Here is a 21220-nt window from a genome sequence, read left to right as displayed (position 1 = left end):
TAGCTGTGTATCCACCTGACTTCTGCACAACACAACTGATGGTCTCAACCTTATTTAAAAGGCAAGAAATCCCTATGTCACCTGTGATGTGAAAACTTCTTCAGGTGACTACCTTTTGAAACTAAAGAGTATGCCAAGAGTGTGTAAAGCAGTAATCAAAGCAAAAGGTGGCTAATTTGAAGAACCTAGAATATAAGACATATTTTCTGTTGTTTCACACTTTTTTGTTAAGTATATCTTTAGAAATGTGTTAATTGACAGTTTTGATGCCTTCTGTGTGAATCTACAATTTTTATAGTCATAAAAATACAGAAAAGTGTTTGAATGAGAAGGTGTGTCCAAACTTTTGGTCTGTGTAAATATATTTGATATAATATATATATATATATATATATATATATATATATATATATATATATATGATAATCGTATATACGCCAAATTTTTCAGCACAAAAAATGTGCTACAAAACCTCACCACGGCTTATACAAGAGTCAATAAATAAATAAACTTACATACTCACGTTCCGGCGCCCCCGATGCTTGTTGTGGCTCTCCGATTCTAGGCGCGGCTCCTCTTCTGTCTTCTCAGTGATGCTCTGGTCCCCGCAGCTCCTCTTCTGTCTTCTGTAACAGCCGCCAGAGACCTGGCCAAGCGCTCTGCTTGCCGCGCATACTGTGACGTTATCAGCGGCCACATCATAGCGGCTCTGCAGCTTATTTCAGCAGAAAGAATTGGAGCTGTGGGGACCAGTGCATCGCAGAGAAGTCAGAAGAGGGGCCACAACGAGCATCGCAGAGCCGTTCTGAAAATCGTGACCACCCGAAGGCGAGTATGTAAGTATTTTTTTTTAAGTGCTGGGCAAACTGGGGACTAGCTGGCTAATAAACGGGGCTGGCTACTAAAGGTGACTGGCTGGCTTCTAAAGGGGCCTGGCTGGCTAATAAAAGTGGCTGGCTAGCTGTATGCTACTGGGGGCTGGCTGTGTACTACAGGGGGCTTGCTGGCTATATACTGAGAGGCTGTGACCAATGCATTTTCCACCCTCAGCTTATACTCAAGTCAATAGGTTTTCCCAGGTTTTGGTGGTATAAATAGGGGCCGCGGCTCATACTCGAGTATATACGGTATGTAGGGAGACCACTATAAAACTTGACCATAAAGTTCAGTTTTAACACAAAATTCATTACAAATCTTTATTAATTCATGCATTCATGCAGGAGAAAGGAATGAAGCAGGAGCCCACAAGAGGCGACTCTTGTAGCGCGAAACGGGCCGTTGCCTGTTGTGGACTCCTGCAACGAAGTTTTTAAAGCGATATGGAATAAAAGACTGATTTTACTTCAACAGCGGTGAGTGCCAGCTCTATCTTTCCTCTTGAATGCATTGTGGTTGGACACTGCTGACACATAATAAGGTAGACCACACTGGAGGACCTGCAGTAAAGGGTTCCCTTGATCCTATGTACCTGCTGTGATTAAGGCACAGGTACATGGTCACCCGTGTGAATGTGCTGACACGTTTTACACCTGCTTTGCAGGCAGGGCGAGATACCATTTTCTGATAGGGGTCTCAGGGCTCTCCGGACAACCAGTTGTTTCAGGTTTGGTGGTTGCCGGAAGGACAGGAGAAGAGGGACAAGGGATATTTCTTTTAGTCTTGTATCTTTATGTAGAATCAGTTGGAGTCCCTTTGCAATATGACGTAGGATCTCCAGTTGTGGGCTGTAAGTGGCTACTAGGGGCACTCTGGCCTCCTGTTGGGTCTCCATATATGCGAGTAACCTGTCTCCATTGATAGCTGCTGCTTTTTTTTATTTCTTATTCGCTGAATTAATGGGATGAATTATGTTATCAATATCAAACGAATGTAATTGGGATATGGTACTATTCATGTTATTATAGAAGAGTTGTAGAAGGGTAACATTGGAGCAGATTTACCAATAATGTCTTATATACAGTATGGTGAAAATAAAGAGACTAAATAAGGAATTTCACTGTACAATAAGCAGAATTTGTTTTCTCTGTTCGATTTAGGAGAGGGCGGGGGTTTGCTGTTAGAGAGATATACTGAAATTAAGCATAGCATGGGCTAATGATGTAAAGGGCTGCAGATAAATTTAGCATATTCATACTACATTACATTTCTTTAAATTTTCCTCCACTTAAGGGCAATCCACTAATTTGATTGCTTTACTGCAGAAATTACATGGTCACAAATAGCTCAAAACTTTGCCCAGATATCTTTTGTAACTGCTCATTAACATGGTGGCATGCCATGGAAAAATATTGGTGTAATTCCCTAGTATAATATAATTTGAAAAACTCCCAGCAGTGAACCAATATGCCTTGCTATTAAAAGTTGAAGAACACAGCAGAGAGTGGGTGTTGGAAGAAAAGAGCTTACGTTTATGCTTTCTTATTGCAATGGCGAGCTATGAACAGGCATGTTCTGGCACAAAAGGTTGCGTTGTTCTTACTTTGTGGTTATTAACACAATCCATCAAAAACTGCTGCAGGTGTTGAGCTAACATTACAGTACATCCAAAGTTCTGTATTAGACATTGAGGTGATATTGCTCAGCATCTCTGGATTCTCCACAATAAAGAGATAATCAAGTTGCATCCAGAAACTGAATTTCAAAAGTAATTTTTGATTTCTTGAAGAACTGTAAGACACTTAAACCTTATATACAGCATATATATAATAATATAGAACGTACAGATCAGCAGAAAGAGCAGAGAGGATATAAAGAAAACAACATCTCTGAGGGTACAAAAGCCTAAGGTTATACATTTAGCATAGTAGACGGTTTCTACTTTTCTGTTTAGGAAATGCTTAAATGTCTTTAACCCCTTCCCGCCGCAGCCCTTTTTCGTTTTTGCGTTTTCATTTTTCACTCCCCACATTCAAAAATCTGTAACTTTTTTATTTTCCATGTACAGAGCTGTTTGACGGCTTATTTTCTGCGTAACAAATTGCACTTCAAAAATGGTGGTATTTCATATTCCATACCGTGTACTAGGAAGCAGGAAAAAAATTCCAAATGCAGTGAAATTGGTAAAAAAACGCATTTGTGCCGTATTCTTGTGGGCTTGGATTTTACGGATTTCACTGTGCACCCCAAATGACACGTCTACTTTATTCTTTTGGTCGGTACGATTACGGGGATACCAAATTTGTATAGGTTTTATAATATTTTCATACATTTAAAAAAAATTAAAACCTCCTGTACAAAATTTTTTGGGGGGATTTTGCCATCTTCTGGCACTAATAACTTTTTCATACTTTGGTGTATGGAGCTGTGGGTGGTGCCGTTTTTTTTGCAGATTTTGATGACGTTTACAATGTTATCATTTTTAGGATTGTACGACCTTTTGATCACTTTTTATAGAATTTAAATTTTTTTTTAAAATGGCAAAAAAGTGCCATCTTCGACTTTGGGCGCGATTTTCCGTTACTGGGTTAAATGCAGTGAAAAACCGTTATCATATTTTGATAGATCGTGGATTTTCGGACGCGTCGATACCTATTGTGTTTATGATTTTTACTGTTTATTTATATTTATATCAGTTCTAGGGAAAGGGGGTGATTTGAATTTTTAGGTTTTTTTATTATAATTTTTTTATTTTTATTTTCACTATTTTTCAGACTCCCTAGGGCACTTTAACCCTGGGGTGTCTGTATGATCCTATCATATACTGCCATACTACAGTATGGCAGTATATGGGGATTTTACTGCTCATACATTATAATGTGCTAATAGCACATTGTAATGAATGGGTAAACTGGAAGTAGCTTTGAGTCTTCGTGAGACCCGAAGCTACCATGGCGACGGATCGCCGCTCCCTGATGACGTAACGGGGAGCGACGATCCATGGAAAGATGGCGGCGCCCGCACGCCGCCGCCTTTTTGAAGCCGCCGGCACCTTTGCCGGCGCCGGTCAGCAGTAAAACACCCGCAAACGGTCTCGGCACCGATCGCGGATGTTACTGGTAAGCGTTTGCTGCAATATGCAGCAAAGACTTACCGGCTATGGAGAGGGCTCGGCCCGCGAGCCCTCTCCATGTACCGGGACCCGACATGTGACGTACTATTACGTCACATTTCAGGAAGGGGTTAAATGTATACGAATGATAACTGTAAACAGGCAATGCAGTAAGGGCTTCCTGTTTGACATTCTGGTTCTTGATCCAAATAGTTCTTAATAATGAGTAGTCCCTGCTTCAGACAGTTGTCTTACAACCATACACAAGAAGGAGAGGGGGGAGAGTATAAGGCAGTGATGGCGAACCTTTTAGCGGCCGAGTGCCCAAACTGCAACCCAATCCCCCCTTATTTATCGCGAGGTGCCAACCAATAATTAAAGCAATAAGTTATTGCTCCCTGTTCTTCAACTTTCAATCAGATTGGCCTCCTGAGGACAGCAACACAGTAGAAAGATGGAAAATTTGCATCACTTTGTACACAGAGAATCATCTGTCTACTGATTCTCCCTATTTCTACAGTTCAAATTCTTTGAGTTCTGTCTGGTGTGCTGGGGCGATGGCCCGAGTGCCCACAGAAAGGGCTCTGAGTGCCGCCTCTGGCACCCGTGCCATAGGTTCGCCACCACTGGTATAAGGGGTTAGTGGGAGAGACTATGAGGGGAGAGGGGCCAAACTATGAAAGAGATGACTTCTCATTTTAAACTCTAATACAAAACAAAACAGGATCCATTTTCTTGGTGAACTTTTAGGTGTTTAGTGTTCTCTGATACATTGTTGTTCACTAGATATATCTACCGTATTTACTCGAGTATAAGCCGACCCAAGTATAAGCCGAGAGCCCTAAATTTTACCACCAAAAACTGGGAAAACCTATTGACTCGAGTATAAGCAGAGGGTGTAGTATACAGCCAGCAAGCCCCCTTTAGTATACAGCCAGCCTCCATGTAGTATACAGCCAGCCCCTTGCCAAGCGCATAAAAAATAATAAACTTAATACTCACCCTCCGGTGTCCGCATTGTTGGTGCAGGTCCCGATCTTCGGTGCGAGGCTCCTTATCTTTGGCGCGGTTCATAGCGGCTCCTCTTCTCTCTTCTATAGCCGGCAGAGTTGTGTCCATGAGATCTGCCGGCAGGCGCACACTATGATGCGGTGGCATGGACGAGTCTCTGCCGGCTAGAGAAGAAAGAAGAGAGAAACGGTATATGTTAATAACGGAACATTTTAAAAAGTTGGACACTTTTTAACCAATTTAAAAATAAGATACATACATATTTTATATATATATATATATATATATATATATATATATATATATATATATATTTTTTTTTTAATAGATTAAATTAATATATTGTTTCTTATCGGCGTTCTGCCTTTTTTCTTTTAACAAATTCACTAAATATTTAACTCAATTGAAAGGCGGAGGAGAGAACACATCCACGGAACAAAAAAAAAAAAAAAAAAAAAAAAAAAAAGGAGCCACATATTTGTGACATAACTAATACTAGATACAGGTCCAACCTCTGAAACCTCCACCTCGAAAACAAGTGTGGACTGAATTGAGATTTTGAAGTGCATGTGTTGTCAGCCAAGCAGGGAGATGCTATGGAGGGGAAAACTGCTAAATATAAATAATGTACAGGCAGTCCTCGGGTTACATACAAGACAGGGTCTGTAGGTTTGTTCTTAAGTTGAATTTGTATGTAAGTCGGAACTGTATATTTTATCATTGTAATCCCAGCCAGAACTTTTTTTGGCTCTGTGACAATTGGATTTTAAAAATATTGGGTTTGTAATAAGAATCAGGATTAACACTAAAGCTTCATTACAGACACATTTGATAACTGTTACACCTGATTATTGTAGCCTAAGGATAAAGTACAGTAAATTACTAATATGCAGAGGTCCGTTTGTAACTAGGGGTTGTCCGTTGAGTGTTCTTAAGTAGGGGACCGCCTGTTCGGTAATTATCTGAAATTGTGTTATGTATCGTAAAGTAAACATGCAAGAAAAATTTTTTGTACTTTTTTGGGCGTTGGGTATGCTGTAAAGGACTTTTTCTCGTACGCTAGGTAGTTTTCCCCTTGAGATACAGTATAGGGAATAAAATTATCATAAAAGACAAAGCTATATTCTGTTGTCTTGAAAAATTAGAGCCATGTATTTGTAGACACAACACAGCCATGAAACATTTTGTTGCCTTTGTGTTTTATTAGTGTATTTTCTCTTCCAAAACCAATATGTAACCTTATTATAATGGATGGTTTATTGTAAAAACTTCTTTTTACAAGTTCAAGTGTAACTAAACCTTTTCAGCAAATTTTATTTTGTATTTCAGAAGTGAATAATGCAGGTCGTGATTCCAAAGTTTACAAAGGAGAAAGGATTCTCTGTCTCATTTTATGTTTTTCTCCAATGAGTAACTTTCTAAAAGGCTAAGTCCATATACAGCAGATGGGGGATATGGGATATGCATTGGTCAAACCCCCCCAGTAGTATACAGCCTGCCAGCCCCAGTAGTATACAGCCTGCCAGCCCCCAGTAGTATACAGCAAGCCCCTAGTAGTATACAGCAAGCCCCTAGTAGTATACAGCAAGCCCCTAGTAGTATACAGCAAGCCCCTAGAAGTATACAGCAGCCCCCAGTAGTATACAGCAGCCCCCTGTAGTATACAGCAGCCCCCTGTAGTATACAGCAGCCCCCTGTAGTATACAGCAGCCCCCCTGTAGTATACAGCAGCCCCCCTGTAGTATACAGCAGCCCCCCTGTAGTATACAGCAGCCCCCCTGTAGTATACAGCAGCCCCCATGTAGTATACAGCAGCCCCCATGTAGTATACAGCCTGTCCCTAGTAGTATACAGCCTGTCCCTAGTAGTATACAGCCTGTCCCTAGTAGTATACAGCCTGCCCCCACGGCCCTTAAAAAAATAAACTTATATACTCACCCTCCGATGTCAGCGCGGCTCCCCGATGTCGGTGCGACTTACCGATGTCTCCGATGTCAGCATGTCCCGTCTTCTTTCTTCTCCGCGGCTCCTCTTCACTCTTCCCGCGCCCATGTTTTCTTATAGCAGGCGCATACTATGACGCGGCCGCTGCTGACGTCATAGTATGCGCGGCCATGAAGAAAACATGGCCGCGTCGATGATAGAAGAAAGAAGAGGAGCCGCGGAGAAGAAAGAAGACGGGACGCGCTGACATTGGTGGGTCGAGCCGACATCGGGGAGCCGCGCTGACATCGGAGTGTGAGTATTTAATTTTATTATTTTTTTAAGTGGGTAATTTTTTTGGGGTAATAGACTCGTGTATAAGCCGAGGGAACGTTTTTCAGCACATTTTTTGTGCTGAAAAACTCGGCTTATACACGAGTATATACGGTAACTTGATAAATCAGCTCTCTATCCAGTTACTGTAAAGAGTTAAAGGGTAAGTGCCACTTCATTGAAAATAAAAATCTAGACAAGGTGATTGCACCATTTCTTTTTTTTAAAACTTCTAATTTGCAATCTGTTTGACCCCTTGGCCACCTCCTCTTTGAACTTCTCAGAAATATTTTGGTTTTCAAAATGCAGGAGTGGATCTGCATACAGGAAAGTAAACAGATCCAACCCAAGCAACCGAACTGATAGAGGAGGAGCAGGCTATACTTAGTGGACAGACTTGATCGTGTCTACAAAAAAAAAAAAACAGTGTACATACACTATACTCAACCAACAGCATAACAGGCAAATTTGAATATGGCAACTACCCTTTAAGTCATTAGATACTGTATCAGCTTTTCCTTATCCATCATCTGTCTGTGAGAATATGGGAGGATAAGCTGATTTAGACACTCTCCTAAAAGCAGGCAGAAAGGGAGGAAAAAAACAGGACAAAAACACTTTTTATCAATAAAGTATACAAGTCGCCCGCCGACTTATAGACGACACCTAGTGATAGACGGACCCCTCTGCCCCCCAGTGACCTCTGGTGAAGCTCTCTAGATGCTTTATTATAGTCTCAGACTACAATGACCAGCTGTAATGTGTCTTTAATGAAGCTTTATTGATAATCCTTGCTCCCATGACAGCACAAAATTTTGAAAATCCAATTGTCACTGGGGCAAAAATTTTTTGTCTGGAGTCACAATTTTAAAATGTACCTTACATACAAATTAAATATACCTTACATACAAAGTCAGCAACCACCAGGATGGAGGATTGTAAGCTAAAGGAAAATTACATACTGAATGGATCCGCTCCTCTTTTAGCTTCTAATGTCGTATTTTATGTTTTTAAAAAGACTTTTAAAGTTATGCAAATGAGCTATAATGGCTCCAAACTCCATTTACATCTACGCAGCCTGGAGCCCCTCATGCTCATTGCATAATTTTTAAAGACTTTTTCCTTAAAAACAAGAGCATAAGAAGCTTAAAGGAGAGTGGACCCTGCCACATGGGGCACACACCAGTCCGTCAGTGTGCTTGGTTTACAATCCTTCATCCCAGATGTCTTTTAAGTACAAACCTAAAGAACCCATCTTGTATGTAACCAGGGGACTGCTTGTATTGCAAAGTTTAGTATTTTCCTTTGCACAAATGATGTATGCAATGTGGCTTAAAAGTTTTGTTTCACCTTAAGTATTTCTATAAAACAAACATTCTAAATATCAGGACAAAGTTTTATGTTTCCCTTCAGAGATGGAAAAAAAACTTTATGCACAGGGGATTTAACCAGGAAATATAACAGTTTGTCTTATTGATCTGAAGTGCTGTCAGGAAATATAAAATGTTTCATAATCCTCAATAGCAAATCCTAGTCGTTTCGTGGAGTCAGTAAATATGCCTCTTCCAAATAATTATCTAAATCAGAAACTTTTACAAAATATTCATGCTTTGATTTGGTTTCCACTTTCTTTGTCACTTCTAGAATGCCAGCAATGGGGTCTTCCATTAATCTTTTCTTTGCTCGACTAAACACACAGGGAAATAGTTTACTTTTCATAAGGGTTTTAATAAATAATCCCAAATCCCCATAGGCCTCGTTATAGTAGCCTCATACAAATTTTCACTTGTACATGAGCTCAAATAAAAGTGTCTACCTTGCAATTTGAGCTCCTGCTGACTCGTTTAGCCTTAAGGAAGTATTGAAATTCACGCTGCTCATTATTCCAAGCAGTTTTAAGCAGTCTATTGTGATAAATCATTGTGAGGGTTGTCAAATTAAAGATTCTTCTGAAACGAAAATAAACCCATTTTGAAAACATACGTTTTTAGACAATGTTTAAACTTTTGTCAGGGAGGGGTGCTTAGATTTTTTTTTTGTCACAGTGATGACTAGTCATGGCCAATGACTAGAAATAGAGCTCTCGAAAATTGATGGCAGAAATAGAATTGAGAAGAGACCAATTCAAATGGTAATTTTCAAACAGGCAAGCAGAAAACACACAATTACAAGAAAGCCAGTATTTACCAGGCTTCCGTCTGTCATTCACATTTTAGTTTCTTTTATTCATTGTAATGCAGTTGTAGAACATTTGCAAATATTTTCTTTAAAAAAAAGCATGCATTACAACAAAGGAGATGTAAAGAAATAAATGAGACTCAATATACTATGTGTATGTATATATATAAATATATTTATGCAATAGCCTTCACTCCTTATCTTCTGGTTTGCTGCCTATTTGTAAAAATGTCTAAGCTGACACTTCGAATGTATCCCTCAAATGTGGTATTTCCATATTGCATCATCCTTGGTTAACCCCTTAACGACGCACGCTGTAATAATACGGCACGCATCGGCTGCGGGTGCTCGGAGAGGGCTCATGGGCTGAGTCCATTGTTGCCTATGACCATTAAACTGTATGACATTAGGCATATCACAAAATGCTGTTAATAGAACAAAGACAAGATGGAAGCCTTCATAATCATGAACAAAACAGAAAAGAAAACAGTAATAGAAAAAATGGCACCACCTTCAATTCCTGGTTTCAATAGCTGCCCAACAGGACTTCATTAGGGGGTGTTTATTGGTTATGAGGGTCCTGCCAGATATCAGCAACATATTGGAATATACAGTATACAGAGCAAGTAACATTCAAAAAAACTGGAGGGCCTAAAATGTTTTAAATCACATATACGCTGGTATACAATTATATATACAAAAAAATTAACAACAGTATAACTTTACATATTCCCCACATTCCAAAATACCCGGAAAATCTATTTAAAAAGTTTGTATCCTACAAGTGAAAACAAAAAGAAGCCAAATATTTAGAATGCCACTTTTTTGCCATTTCATCAAATTTGACTAAAAAGTGCTGAAATTTTGTACAGTTGATACATATATATTTTACCTGTAGTCATCTAAAATTCAGCTAAAATGCTAAAACTTCAGGTAGAGTATGATGTATTGTTTCTAGCACTCTATGTTTCCCTTATGTTAAAATGGCCCTATTCCCTATAAAAATCATCTTCAAGGTTATATGTAAATAAGCTGAAAACTTTCTTTGCCTAAGATGAGACTGAGAGGCTTGAGTAAGCTTCACTTAAGATGCTTATATCTTGGGTCTTAGAGTACTTATTCGCGTTTGGTGTCAGATATGTGGCTGGATATATGCCCCCATAGAAAAGTATTGCGATCCGGCGGCCACACATGTGGCACCATACAGTATCATACGCAGGGAAAAGATAGTGCCTGCTCTATCTTTTCCCGTACATATGGTTGGACAGCGCTGTCTCCTATGGAGTGGGGAGGGATGAGCAGTGCTCTTCCTTCCACCTCTCCAGCACCCTGACGTGTGCTCACACATCCATGTGAATGTAGCCTAAAGGACCCAGCCCGAAGTTTCAAACTTGCTGAAACTATATATGATTATAACTTTAGATCGCTTTAAAGAGAATCCGTTATCAGAAACAGGCCTAAAAAAATACTACCAGTAGGTTGTGTAGCAGCTTTACACCTTACAGATCATGTTTCTTTTATAGCCCAGCATGGTTCCATCACCCAGAAAATCATCTCTGAAGTGAAATGTAAGCTGATAGTATAATGTCAAGTCATGCTTTCCCTGCCTCTGAACACCTCTTTCCGTGACTTACATCATGCACAAGTCTTTAGAAGATTTGGTTAGTGATTTCACTGGGTCCAGGACCAGCAATTGCAGTGAAGTGGCATTCTAAAACAGGGAAATCTTGAATTCAGTGATAAACTCTCCACCTCCTTGACTTTATACAACAAATTTAGACTCACTTCAAAGTTGATTTTCTGGATGATGCCACCACCCTGCGCCAAGAAACACGATCTGGAACGTGTTTAGCTGATGTAAAAAATGTAAATTTTGGTGAAAATTTTGAGAAATTAGCGATTTTCTGATTTGTAAATGCTCATCAGTTAGTTTGATGCCTTACTAACTAGGTTACTAACTAACATTAACCACGTCTACTTTTACTACTACTACTTTTATTAGGATGTTAGGAGGCTTACAAATCTATCAGCAATTTTCAACATTTTCATGAAAATTTAAGAGGCCTCAATCATTTTAGAGGCCTATTCATATTTAAAGGGATTAAAAGTTGTATTTATCAGAAACTCCTGAAAAAGTACCACATTTTAAAATTGCACCCCTCAAATTATTCAAAACAGTCCATGTTAAGCTTGTGAAATATTTAAGCACTGAACAAGAAAGGAAACAACTTGTAGGTTCTATACGGAATTTTAAAATTGACAATAAAATGTTTATTTAGACCTAAAATTTGAATGTTCATGCAGAATAAAATAAGAAAACACATCACAGATTTTGCAGTGCAGTTTCTTTTGAGTGTGGCAATACCTCACATGTGGATGTAAAGTACTTTAGGGGACCATAACAGAGTGCAGAAGTGGATCACACTTTTGGAGGGCAAATTTTGCTGAAACAAACTTAGGCCCGTTCCACACTTGCGAGTGTGATGCGATGAACTCGCATCACACTCGCAACGCATGCTGCCGGGAACGCACGGCCCGAACGTTGCACACCGGGAGTGAACTCAGCATGTCAGTTCACTCCCGCGGTGCAGCGTTCGGGCCGTGCGTTCCCGGCAGCATGCGTTGCGAGTGTGATGCGAGTTCATCGCATCACACTCGCAAGTGTGGAACGGGCCTTACGGCTCAATGTGGCATTTGCTGAGCCTATAACATACCAGAAGAAAAAAAGTTACCCCATTTGAAAACTGAAACCCTCAAGGTGTATAAGTATAGTGTGAATGCAAAAAAAAAAAATCTATTCTGACAAAAGATTTTGCACTTTTTTGTTTTATGCACCTTATAGCATGGATATCATGTTATTTATGCTCTATGGATCAGTATGATTTCTGCGATATCCCATATATATATAGGTTTTTTATGTTTGAATAATATTACATAATAAAAACGCATTTGGAAAGGAAAATCATTTTTACTTCTGCATCACCGTCTTCTAATAGGCGCAACTGATTTTTTTTTGTTGTTGATTGAGCTCTATTGGGGCTTATGAGTTGTACTTTTATTTGGAAGGTGATGTAAATGTGACATTTTTATCACTTTTTATTAATTTTTTTTGTTTGGTTGGATGTGCAAAAATGCTAACTTTTGGCATTTTTTAATTATATTTTTTACAGTGTTGACTGTACAGATTTAGTAATGATTTTATTTTTTTTTATTTGTAAATATTTATGGTGAAGAGACTGAAGCCCATGAGGTTCATATCGCAATCCCAGCTGTTACCACGGGAGCCTGACTGTAGCGTACAGCTGGGCTACTCCACTGCGGTCACAGTTGAGTAGGATGTAAATACATATCCAGGAGCGGGAAGTACCCACAGACCTGGACATGTATTTTTGTCCTACATCATTAAGGGGTTAAAGACTTAGCAGGGAATTGGAATTTTATCTGCAGCAGGTTTTCCAATTATGGCTTTATGATTTGAAAATAATATTCTCTTCTCTAAGCTTCATGCACACATATGCATTTTCTGGGCTGCAAACAACGGGCCATGTGCTGTTGTTTGTGCAGCTTAAGAGTGTCTATGTAACTTTAACCAGTCCAACTTCATAACACTTTTGACAAAGACACTATTATCAAAGTATATAAGGCCGGAAAAAGATGCAAGTCCATCAAGTCCATCAAGTCCAACGTTTAAAAATTAAATAGATGTTTTATCCCCATAACCCGTGATATTTGTTCTTTCCAGAAAGTCATCCAGGCCTCTCTTGAACATGTACATAGAGTCCGGCATAACAACCTCCTGCGGCAGAGCGTTCCATAGTCTCACTGCTCTTACAGTAAAGAACCACTGTCTATGGCGGTGGTAGAATCGCCTCTCCTCTAGGCGTAGAGGATGCCCCCTTGTCCTGGTCACAGGCCTAGGTATAAAAAGATCTTTGGAGACATCCTTGTACTATCCGTTCAGGTATTTGTACATGGTAATGAAGTCTCTTCTCGGTCGTCTTTTTTCTAAACTGAATAATAAAAAATTTTGTAATCTGTCATTATATTCTAGTCCCCCCATTGCCCTAATAATCTCGGTTGCTCTCCTCTGTGTGGTCTGACCAGGGAAAAACTGTCTTTATCATGAGAATATATTCCTCTCTTAATACATTCCATGATTTTATTTGCTTTAGCAGCAGCTGCCTGGCTCTGGTCGGTCACTAAAATTAACTTTACCATCCATACTTTTTGTTTCAATGGCCCAAGTGCATAACTTTACATTTATCTACATTAAACCACATCAACCATTTTTCTGCCCACTCCTCAAGCTTCCACAAATCCCTCTGTAATGCTAAACTATGAACCTCAGTATTTATTACTTTACACAGCTTAGTATCATCTGCAAATATTGAACATTAAGACATCTTTTTCATGAGCAATCATTGCATCATAATACTTGAATGTGTAAATAATAAAACTTCAATATAGCTGTTGAAAAATATATCAATAAAAATTTAAAAACCCTTTGATGTATGCATATCCTAATGCAACATAATAAATGAAAAAATACTTACTCTTTGTTGGTGTTGTCAACACATGACATATAGAGAACCCTTGCAACATTCTTAGCCTTTGGAGTGGTTTTTGCGTCACAAGATGGACAGTCAGGGAAGAAGCACGAATGGTCACCTCTGTTTTTCTTTAATTCGACCAACACTGTGTCCACATTTAATAACCAAAGCTGTAAGAAAACAGTAAGAATATAATGAATAAAGGAAAATAATTATGAAAATATTAACAATTTCTACATGCAATCATTCTAAGGGCGAATTCGCATGCACGGCGGGCTCACAGGAGAGGAGGGGTTGAACGCTATCTTCCCATAGAGATATATAGCGCACGGCACCGTATTTGCCGGCCTATGGGGGACGTATATACGGCGGCCGTGTGAATTCACCCTAACACAGATTTATACACAGAAACCAATTAATAGGAACATACAATATATAAAAACACACCATATACACATTTATATAATATACATACAGTTTACATTCATGCAATACATTCAGAAACTCTTACACACACAAGTACTTTTATAAACATATACACATCATATACACAAGCATGTATTATATACACACATGCAGTATATACACACTCAATTAATAAACATTATATGCACACAAACAGTACATAGTATATACACCAGGGCTGTGGAGTCAGAGTCGTAGAGTTGGAGCCGGTGCCAATTATTTGTTCTATTTCTTATCTAAGGATTTAGGTAAGGGGTGAACTACATTTATCAGTCCAAGAGCCACACTGTTATACTGCGCAACTTTAAGGGGCTGCATTAGTAACTAGCACCAACAGAAACAGTACAGCACAAAATGCCAACCCGGAAATTATAAATGCCACCGTATAGCAATAAATACCATCCCAGAAACCAAATACTGCATTCAGAGCAGACAAAATAGTACAGACCCCAGAATGGGGTAGGGGAGACCACATAGCAGGCTTAAAAAAGCGAGAGACTCCACAGATAATAATATGGGAGACTTACAGAGCAGAAAATTAATAACACTGTAGTTCCCCCTAATACTGGAGACCCTTGGAGCATAAAACTCATAATACTGAAAACCCAGAGCAGATTAAAAAAAAGTTCTCTCTTACAAATAGTGCATACACATTATATAAACGCAGTATTTACACATTTATACAGTATACACATATATAGTATATAACATATTAAAGGACACCTACCGTCACAGATATACCTATTAAGGTAGATCCAGTGGCATGATCACCTAATGTATAGTAGGATAGCCCTTTTTAGGGCTAATCCTTTAGATCCCTGTAACTTTTATAATCTTTTATCACCCTAATATGCAAAGTTCTGAAGAGGCTACTGGGGTGTGGATTAGCCGGAGTCGGCGCTACAAGGTAAGGCTACTTAGCACCCCAGTAGCTTCTTTCAATCCTCCTACCAAGACATCTTCTGCGTGTAGCTCCTCATATTTGCGTGCACTCTATGGAGAGATGGCAGCTGTGAGGTCTGGCTTCGATGCTGGAGCTACTTCGCACGTGCAGAACTTTGGCTTCCCGAACGAGTGCATGCAGCTACGAGGAGCTGTAAGCTGAAGATGTCTTAGCAGGAGCATCAAAAGAGGCTACTGGGCGTGGAGTAGCTGGGCCATGAAGCGTAAGCTCTGGTTATTCCATAAAGTAGCGCATTTAGAGCGCACAGTAAAAGTTGTAAAAACTGAGCCCACAAGAAAGTGCCACAAATGCGGGTTTTTTGGGCAATTTCACCACATTTGGAAATTTACTGAGAAGTAAATTTGTTATGCAGAAAATAAGTCCTCACAAAGCTCTGTACACAGAAAAATGAAAAAGATATCGATTTTTATTAACGTGGAGAGCAAAAAAGAAACGAAAAAAACCATGCGACACAAAGGGGTTAAAGTTTTTTTAATTGGAAAGAAAAATTGAATAAACCAAAACAAAATATGTACTATATACTAAATTATGTCAAGTTACTTTGCTGCAGGAAGAAGATATCCAAATTGAGCTTCTTAGACTATATTTACATGATAGTTTGGGATACGCTGAGCGTAACCATCAATATACAGTGGTAAGATCATCCTTTTCCCCTTTAACCAGTATGTGTTGCGTGCCGTGTAAAACACAGGAACAATGACAAAGCAAGCAATTAAAGGACATCTACCACAAGGATTATAAATCAAGCACACTGACATACTGGTGTGTACCCCCTCTGACGGGATCTGCTCTTCTTCTTATGCCCTGTTTTTTTTTAAGGCTTGTCAAATTATGCAAATGAATCTGAGGGGCTTTGGGCTTCATAGGTGTTAATGGAGCCTAGAGCCCCGCAAGCTCATTTGCAAAATTGTTAAAGACTTTTTTTTTCTTAAAACCAAGAGTATAGAAGGCTTAAAGAAGAGCAGACCCTGTCAGAAGGGGCACACATAAGTGTGTCAGTGTGCATGGTTTACAATCCTTGATTCTAGTGGTAGACGTCCTTTAACCCCTTAATGATACGTGACGTATTACTAGATCACTTATCGGCTGCGGGTGTTGGAGAGAGCTCACGGGCTCCACATCCAGCAAGCATTTGCTGCATATTGCAGTAAAAAATTAAAAATAAATACAATAAAATAAATGACAAGAATGAGCGTTTATCTCAGGAGCTATGGGTACTTGTTTGGGGGCTTGTTTGCCCACACACCCTTGAGACTCACATGTGAAAGCAGGCAGAGAGCCAATCCATAGAGTTTTTTAAAAACATGCTGGCGCACATTTACTAAGGTGCTTGCACCAGTTTTATTGCAGTTTGTACATTCTTTTCCATACAAACTGCTTGCACAAGTAATTTAAGAACTGCCTGCGCCACATTTCTGTCGCACTCGACCATTTTGTGGCGCAGCTGCACTATTCTTCATGTAATACAAATTTCTGCTCTGTAATGGGTGTTCTGGTGTACAGTCAGACCATGCGACACATTTATCATGCAAAGTCCAACAGAAGTGTGTGGCAGGCACTAGGTTAAAGGTGCACAAAAAAAAAGTGGTGCACCCAGTCAGGGCAGGGCAGGGAGCGCCAGGTTCATGAAGAGAGGGCACCAGAAATCCTGAATCTGGGGTCCCCTGCACACTACACAGGCACTGTTTTTAGTAAATGTGGGCCACTGTGTCTTTGGGAACCTGTCACCCCTGTTCAAGGCTGCACTTTATGTACATGTTCAGTAGTGAATACCCTTTGGTACAGATGAGAGGAAAAAGTGAAGGATTGTCCACTCTCGTTAGAACTGTGACCTTAGTCAGTGACTTTTTTGGTGGAGTTGAAGTCGGAGCTAGGGAAATTGAGGAGTTGGAAGTTTCGCGTCATGACTCCAGTGATTCAACCAAAACGTATTAATGCAGCCTAAGGACCTGATCTGTCAGAAACATGTAAAATGACTAACTTTTACTGTGAGTTTAGGTACACTGATAAAGAAGAATAATTATATGGACAGAGGTCACATTAACACCTTTACAAGTATCTATGATGCTTGTACAGGGAGTTTTACTCCTCCTAACTCACTCAATCCTGGCCGTGAGCTGGCCCCCATAGAAGGTCATGTGAATGGAGTAGAGTAATTCAGTATTGGCCACTGATGCTTCAGTCACAAGATCTTGCACAGAGGCCGGTTGTTCTGCCTGCTGCTAAGGCATAGTGCAGGTTCGGTGGTATCAACGATAGACTGGTATGGTAAAGGGGGAGGGGGGTGGCAGTGTAAGCCACAGTCTGGTCTGTGGGTTGGAATAGTTTTGGCAGCGACATCAGCCATAGTCAGTGGGTTGAACTTTCTGAGAGGACACACAAAAAAAAAGTTGAGCACCACCTTGTTTAATACATGATGGAAGATTACCATAATTGCCTCAATTTGTTATTTAAGCACAATAGACCCTGACTGTAATTATTTTCTTGCATGACTAACTGTATTCTAACATTATATTTGGCTATGAGTTATTTATTTGTATTACTGAAAATTTCAGACTATTCCTTGGCTAAAAATGCTCCTCAAAATGGTAAGAGGAGTATTTATACTCTCCTGGAAAAATATTAGTGTGACCTCTGGGTGCTGGTCAAGTTTCTAATTTAAGTTAATATTATATAATTTTTTATATGGTTCCATGAAAATTTAGCAAGCGCAGAGCTCCCAGCACCTGGCAAGTCACCAGCAGCAGATCAGCAGCTACTATGCTTGTGCAGAGCTCCATTGCTGTTGGAGAGGCAGCAGAAGAACGGGCTGGAACGTGAAGAGACAGGTCTGTAGTGCCTACTGGCGGTACTGGCATTCACACTCAGAGCTGTCTGAGGCTACTCCAAGTAGCCTCTGAAATTTAATTAGCATATTTTAGGATTAAACTTTATTTCTATTTGTAATTTTAGGTGATATGGTGCTGACTTTTTAACTTTTTACCAGCAGGTATTACTGTGCGGGGAATATTCTGGTGACATGTCTTCTTTAGTATACTCCACATATCTCACAATATTATCTGCATAATCCACATGATCTTAATGATCAAAAATCCATATTTTATTAAATCTTTTAGTATAATTGATTTTTTTTTCTATTTATAATGCACTTAATATTGACTTTTGTAAAGGACACCATATGCAGGAAGAATCAGACACTCAAAACCTGAGAACATTGTCATTGAAGAAGTGAAAAATTATCCCTTATGTTAACTGCATCTGCTATTTTTTCTTTTTTTGACTGTGCAAATGTATGATATGGAGCAGCAACTGTTAACAAAAGAAAGAACAAAATACTGAAATGTGATTATCTTCTTGGCCTCCGTTTCAAAAATAGAATTCCCCGGTCCCCCCCTCACACCAGAGTGACATTACATCCTAAGGCTACATTCACGGGAAAGTCCCTCTCCATAGCGATACATGGCCCATTGCGCCGTAATACGGGGAAAGATGAAAGATAGGAAATGTCCTATCTTTTCCCCGGGTACAGAACGGTGCCGCACGTATGCGTCACCTTACAACTTTGTGCATCATTGCTGGCCTGTGGGGGACATTTATACGCGGCCGTATATACGTCACCCAATGGTCATGTCAATGCAGCCTAACTGTGATTCTATTACAATAATATATTACAAAATAGAAAAAAATGGGATGTTCTGCAAAGGACAGTTATTATCTACCCACAAAGTAAAGGATAATGAACCCTGGAACAAAGGGATAAATGGGACAGCCATATGAAGGACTGAACACAGCAGTGGACACCCATGCACTTCATGCAATGTTGATCAGTGGTTCTCAATACAAGAATTGATATGCAGCACTCCCTTCTTTTTGCTTTCATCTTTGTTTTATTTGCACATGTTGAACAGTACGGATATCATAGCAATATAGCACATACATAGGTCCCTTTGGAGTTAGACGTGGCTGCAGTTTTCTACTGCTCTCATGCTAGCCATGGGAGCAGGAACGGGTCTCCAGTTGTCAGACAACCAGAGACCCTAGGGAGAAGGGAGAAGTGGTTTATTACCGCTTCTCCCTTCTCTACTCCTCACAGCATTGCACTGAAGGAGAGCGACTGACGGGTTTAAAGGGGTTAACCAGAACTGCTGGGTCTAAATAAGACCCAGTCCAGCTCTGATAAACATCAGCAGCAACAGGTGCTGGTTTCCCCCGTTTCTGAGGGTGCGTTCACACGTTGCAGTTAAAACTGCATCCCAATCAGCTTTGAGGTGGTTTTAGGTGCAGTTTTGTCAATTGAACAGGTGAAAGACATGAACTGAACGAGTGAATGACATTTGTGGAGCAGGTTTCCCCTTCAAAATCAAATTCACTCGTTCAGTTCATGTCTTTCACCTGTTCAATTGACAAAACTGCACCTAAAACCTCCTCAAAGCTGATTGGGATGCAGTTTTAACTGCAACGTGTGAACGCACCCTGAGTCTCTGAGGGTGCGGTCACACGTTGCAGTTAAAACTGCATAGCAATCAGCTTTGAGGTGGTTTTAGATGCAGTTTTGTCAATTGAACAGGTGAAAGACATGAACTGAACGAGTGAATTTGTTTTGAAGGGGAAACCTTCAGGGTGCTGTCACACATCGCGTTTACTGCATGCGTTTAAAAACGCATTGCTACAGCTGAAGGGGTATTTCCCCAATTAAACAGCTGTTAACGCAAGCGTTCACAGCTGTTTAATTAGGGAAATATCCCTTCAGCTGTAGCAATGCCTTTTTAAACGCATGCAGTAAACGCGACGTGTGACCGCACCCTCAGGGTGCGGTCACACGTTGCAGTTAAAACTGCATCGCAATTAGTTTTGGGTTGGTTTTAGGTGGTATTACTTATTTTAACAAGTGAAAGACATCAAATCAATAGGTGAATGGCATTTGTGGAGCACGTTTCTCCTTCAAAATCAAATTCACCCATTCAGTTCATGTCTTTCACCTTTGAAATTGACAAAACTGCACCTAAAACCACCTCAGAACTAATTGGGATGCAGTTTTAACTGCAACGTGTGACTGCACCCTTATAGATGCCTCAATTACAGGTTGTGGTCACACGTTACATTTTATTTGCGTTTTTAAACAGCTGAAGAGATTTGCCTAATTACATTGTTGTCAACATTGCATTTACAAAACACATGCATTACCGCCTTGTTAACACATATGTTAATGTAGTATTAACACATGCATTAACATTGCCTTAATGCTTGTATTTTGTAAATGAAATGTTGACAACAATATAATTAGGCAAATCTCCTCTTCAGCTCTTTGAAAACGCATGCATTAAACTCAAACAAAACGCAAAGTGTGACTGCAGCCACAGGGGGAAAACCATGTAAAAGAAAGAAAAAAAAACTGTGCAAATGTCCCCCAGGGGTCTTTTTATTTGACCGAATGGGGGGACATATATAGTAAAACACACAAAGAAAATATTATTATCAAAACGACCAAAATAAAATAGGGAGTTCATTAATAATGTTCATTTTGAGTTTCAAAATTTAAAAAATATGTACTAAAGTTACAAAAAGGCTTATTTCCACTTTTAACCTCAAATAAAACAAAAATGTTAAGATAGCGCGCAAAAAAAGTTATGGTCCTTAAATTCCCAATAAATGCCCGGTCATTAGAGCCTCTTCAAGCTGCGTCATTAAGAGGTTAAAGCAAAATAGGTTTGCAGATGTTTGGGTACAAAAGACCCTTTGCTACGTCTACCTCAGTGGTAGGTGTAGAAAAGCTACATCTTACAGCTGGATGTAGGTAGATTAAAAGGA

At 39.7% G+C, this 21220-nt stretch overlaps 1 protein-coding gene across 5 annotated transcripts in view; it reads right to left on the bottom strand.

Annotated features, from left to right (window-relative positions):
- Window positions 1–21220, bottom strand: part of UBE3D (ubiquitin protein ligase E3D) — a 131483-nt gene that overhangs the window by 54590 nt on the left and 55673 nt on the right. For all 5 annotated transcript variants that reach the window (XM_072142048.1, XM_072142046.1, XM_072142047.1 and 2 more), the window contains exon 8: window positions 13987–14153. In XM_072142048.1, the coding sequence (XP_071998149.1) occupies window positions 13987–14153 (167 nt within the window). The remainder of the gene's footprint in view (window positions 1–13986; window positions 14154–21220) is intronic.

This window comes from Engystomops pustulosus, chromosome 3, assembly GCF_040894005.1.
Source record: "Engystomops pustulosus chromosome 3, aEngPut4.maternal, whole genome shotgun sequence".
In the NCBI taxonomy this organism is placed as follows: domain Eukaryota; kingdom Metazoa; phylum Chordata; class Amphibia; order Anura; family Leptodactylidae; genus Engystomops; species Engystomops pustulosus.
This window is presented reverse-complemented; position numbering and strand designations above follow the sequence as displayed.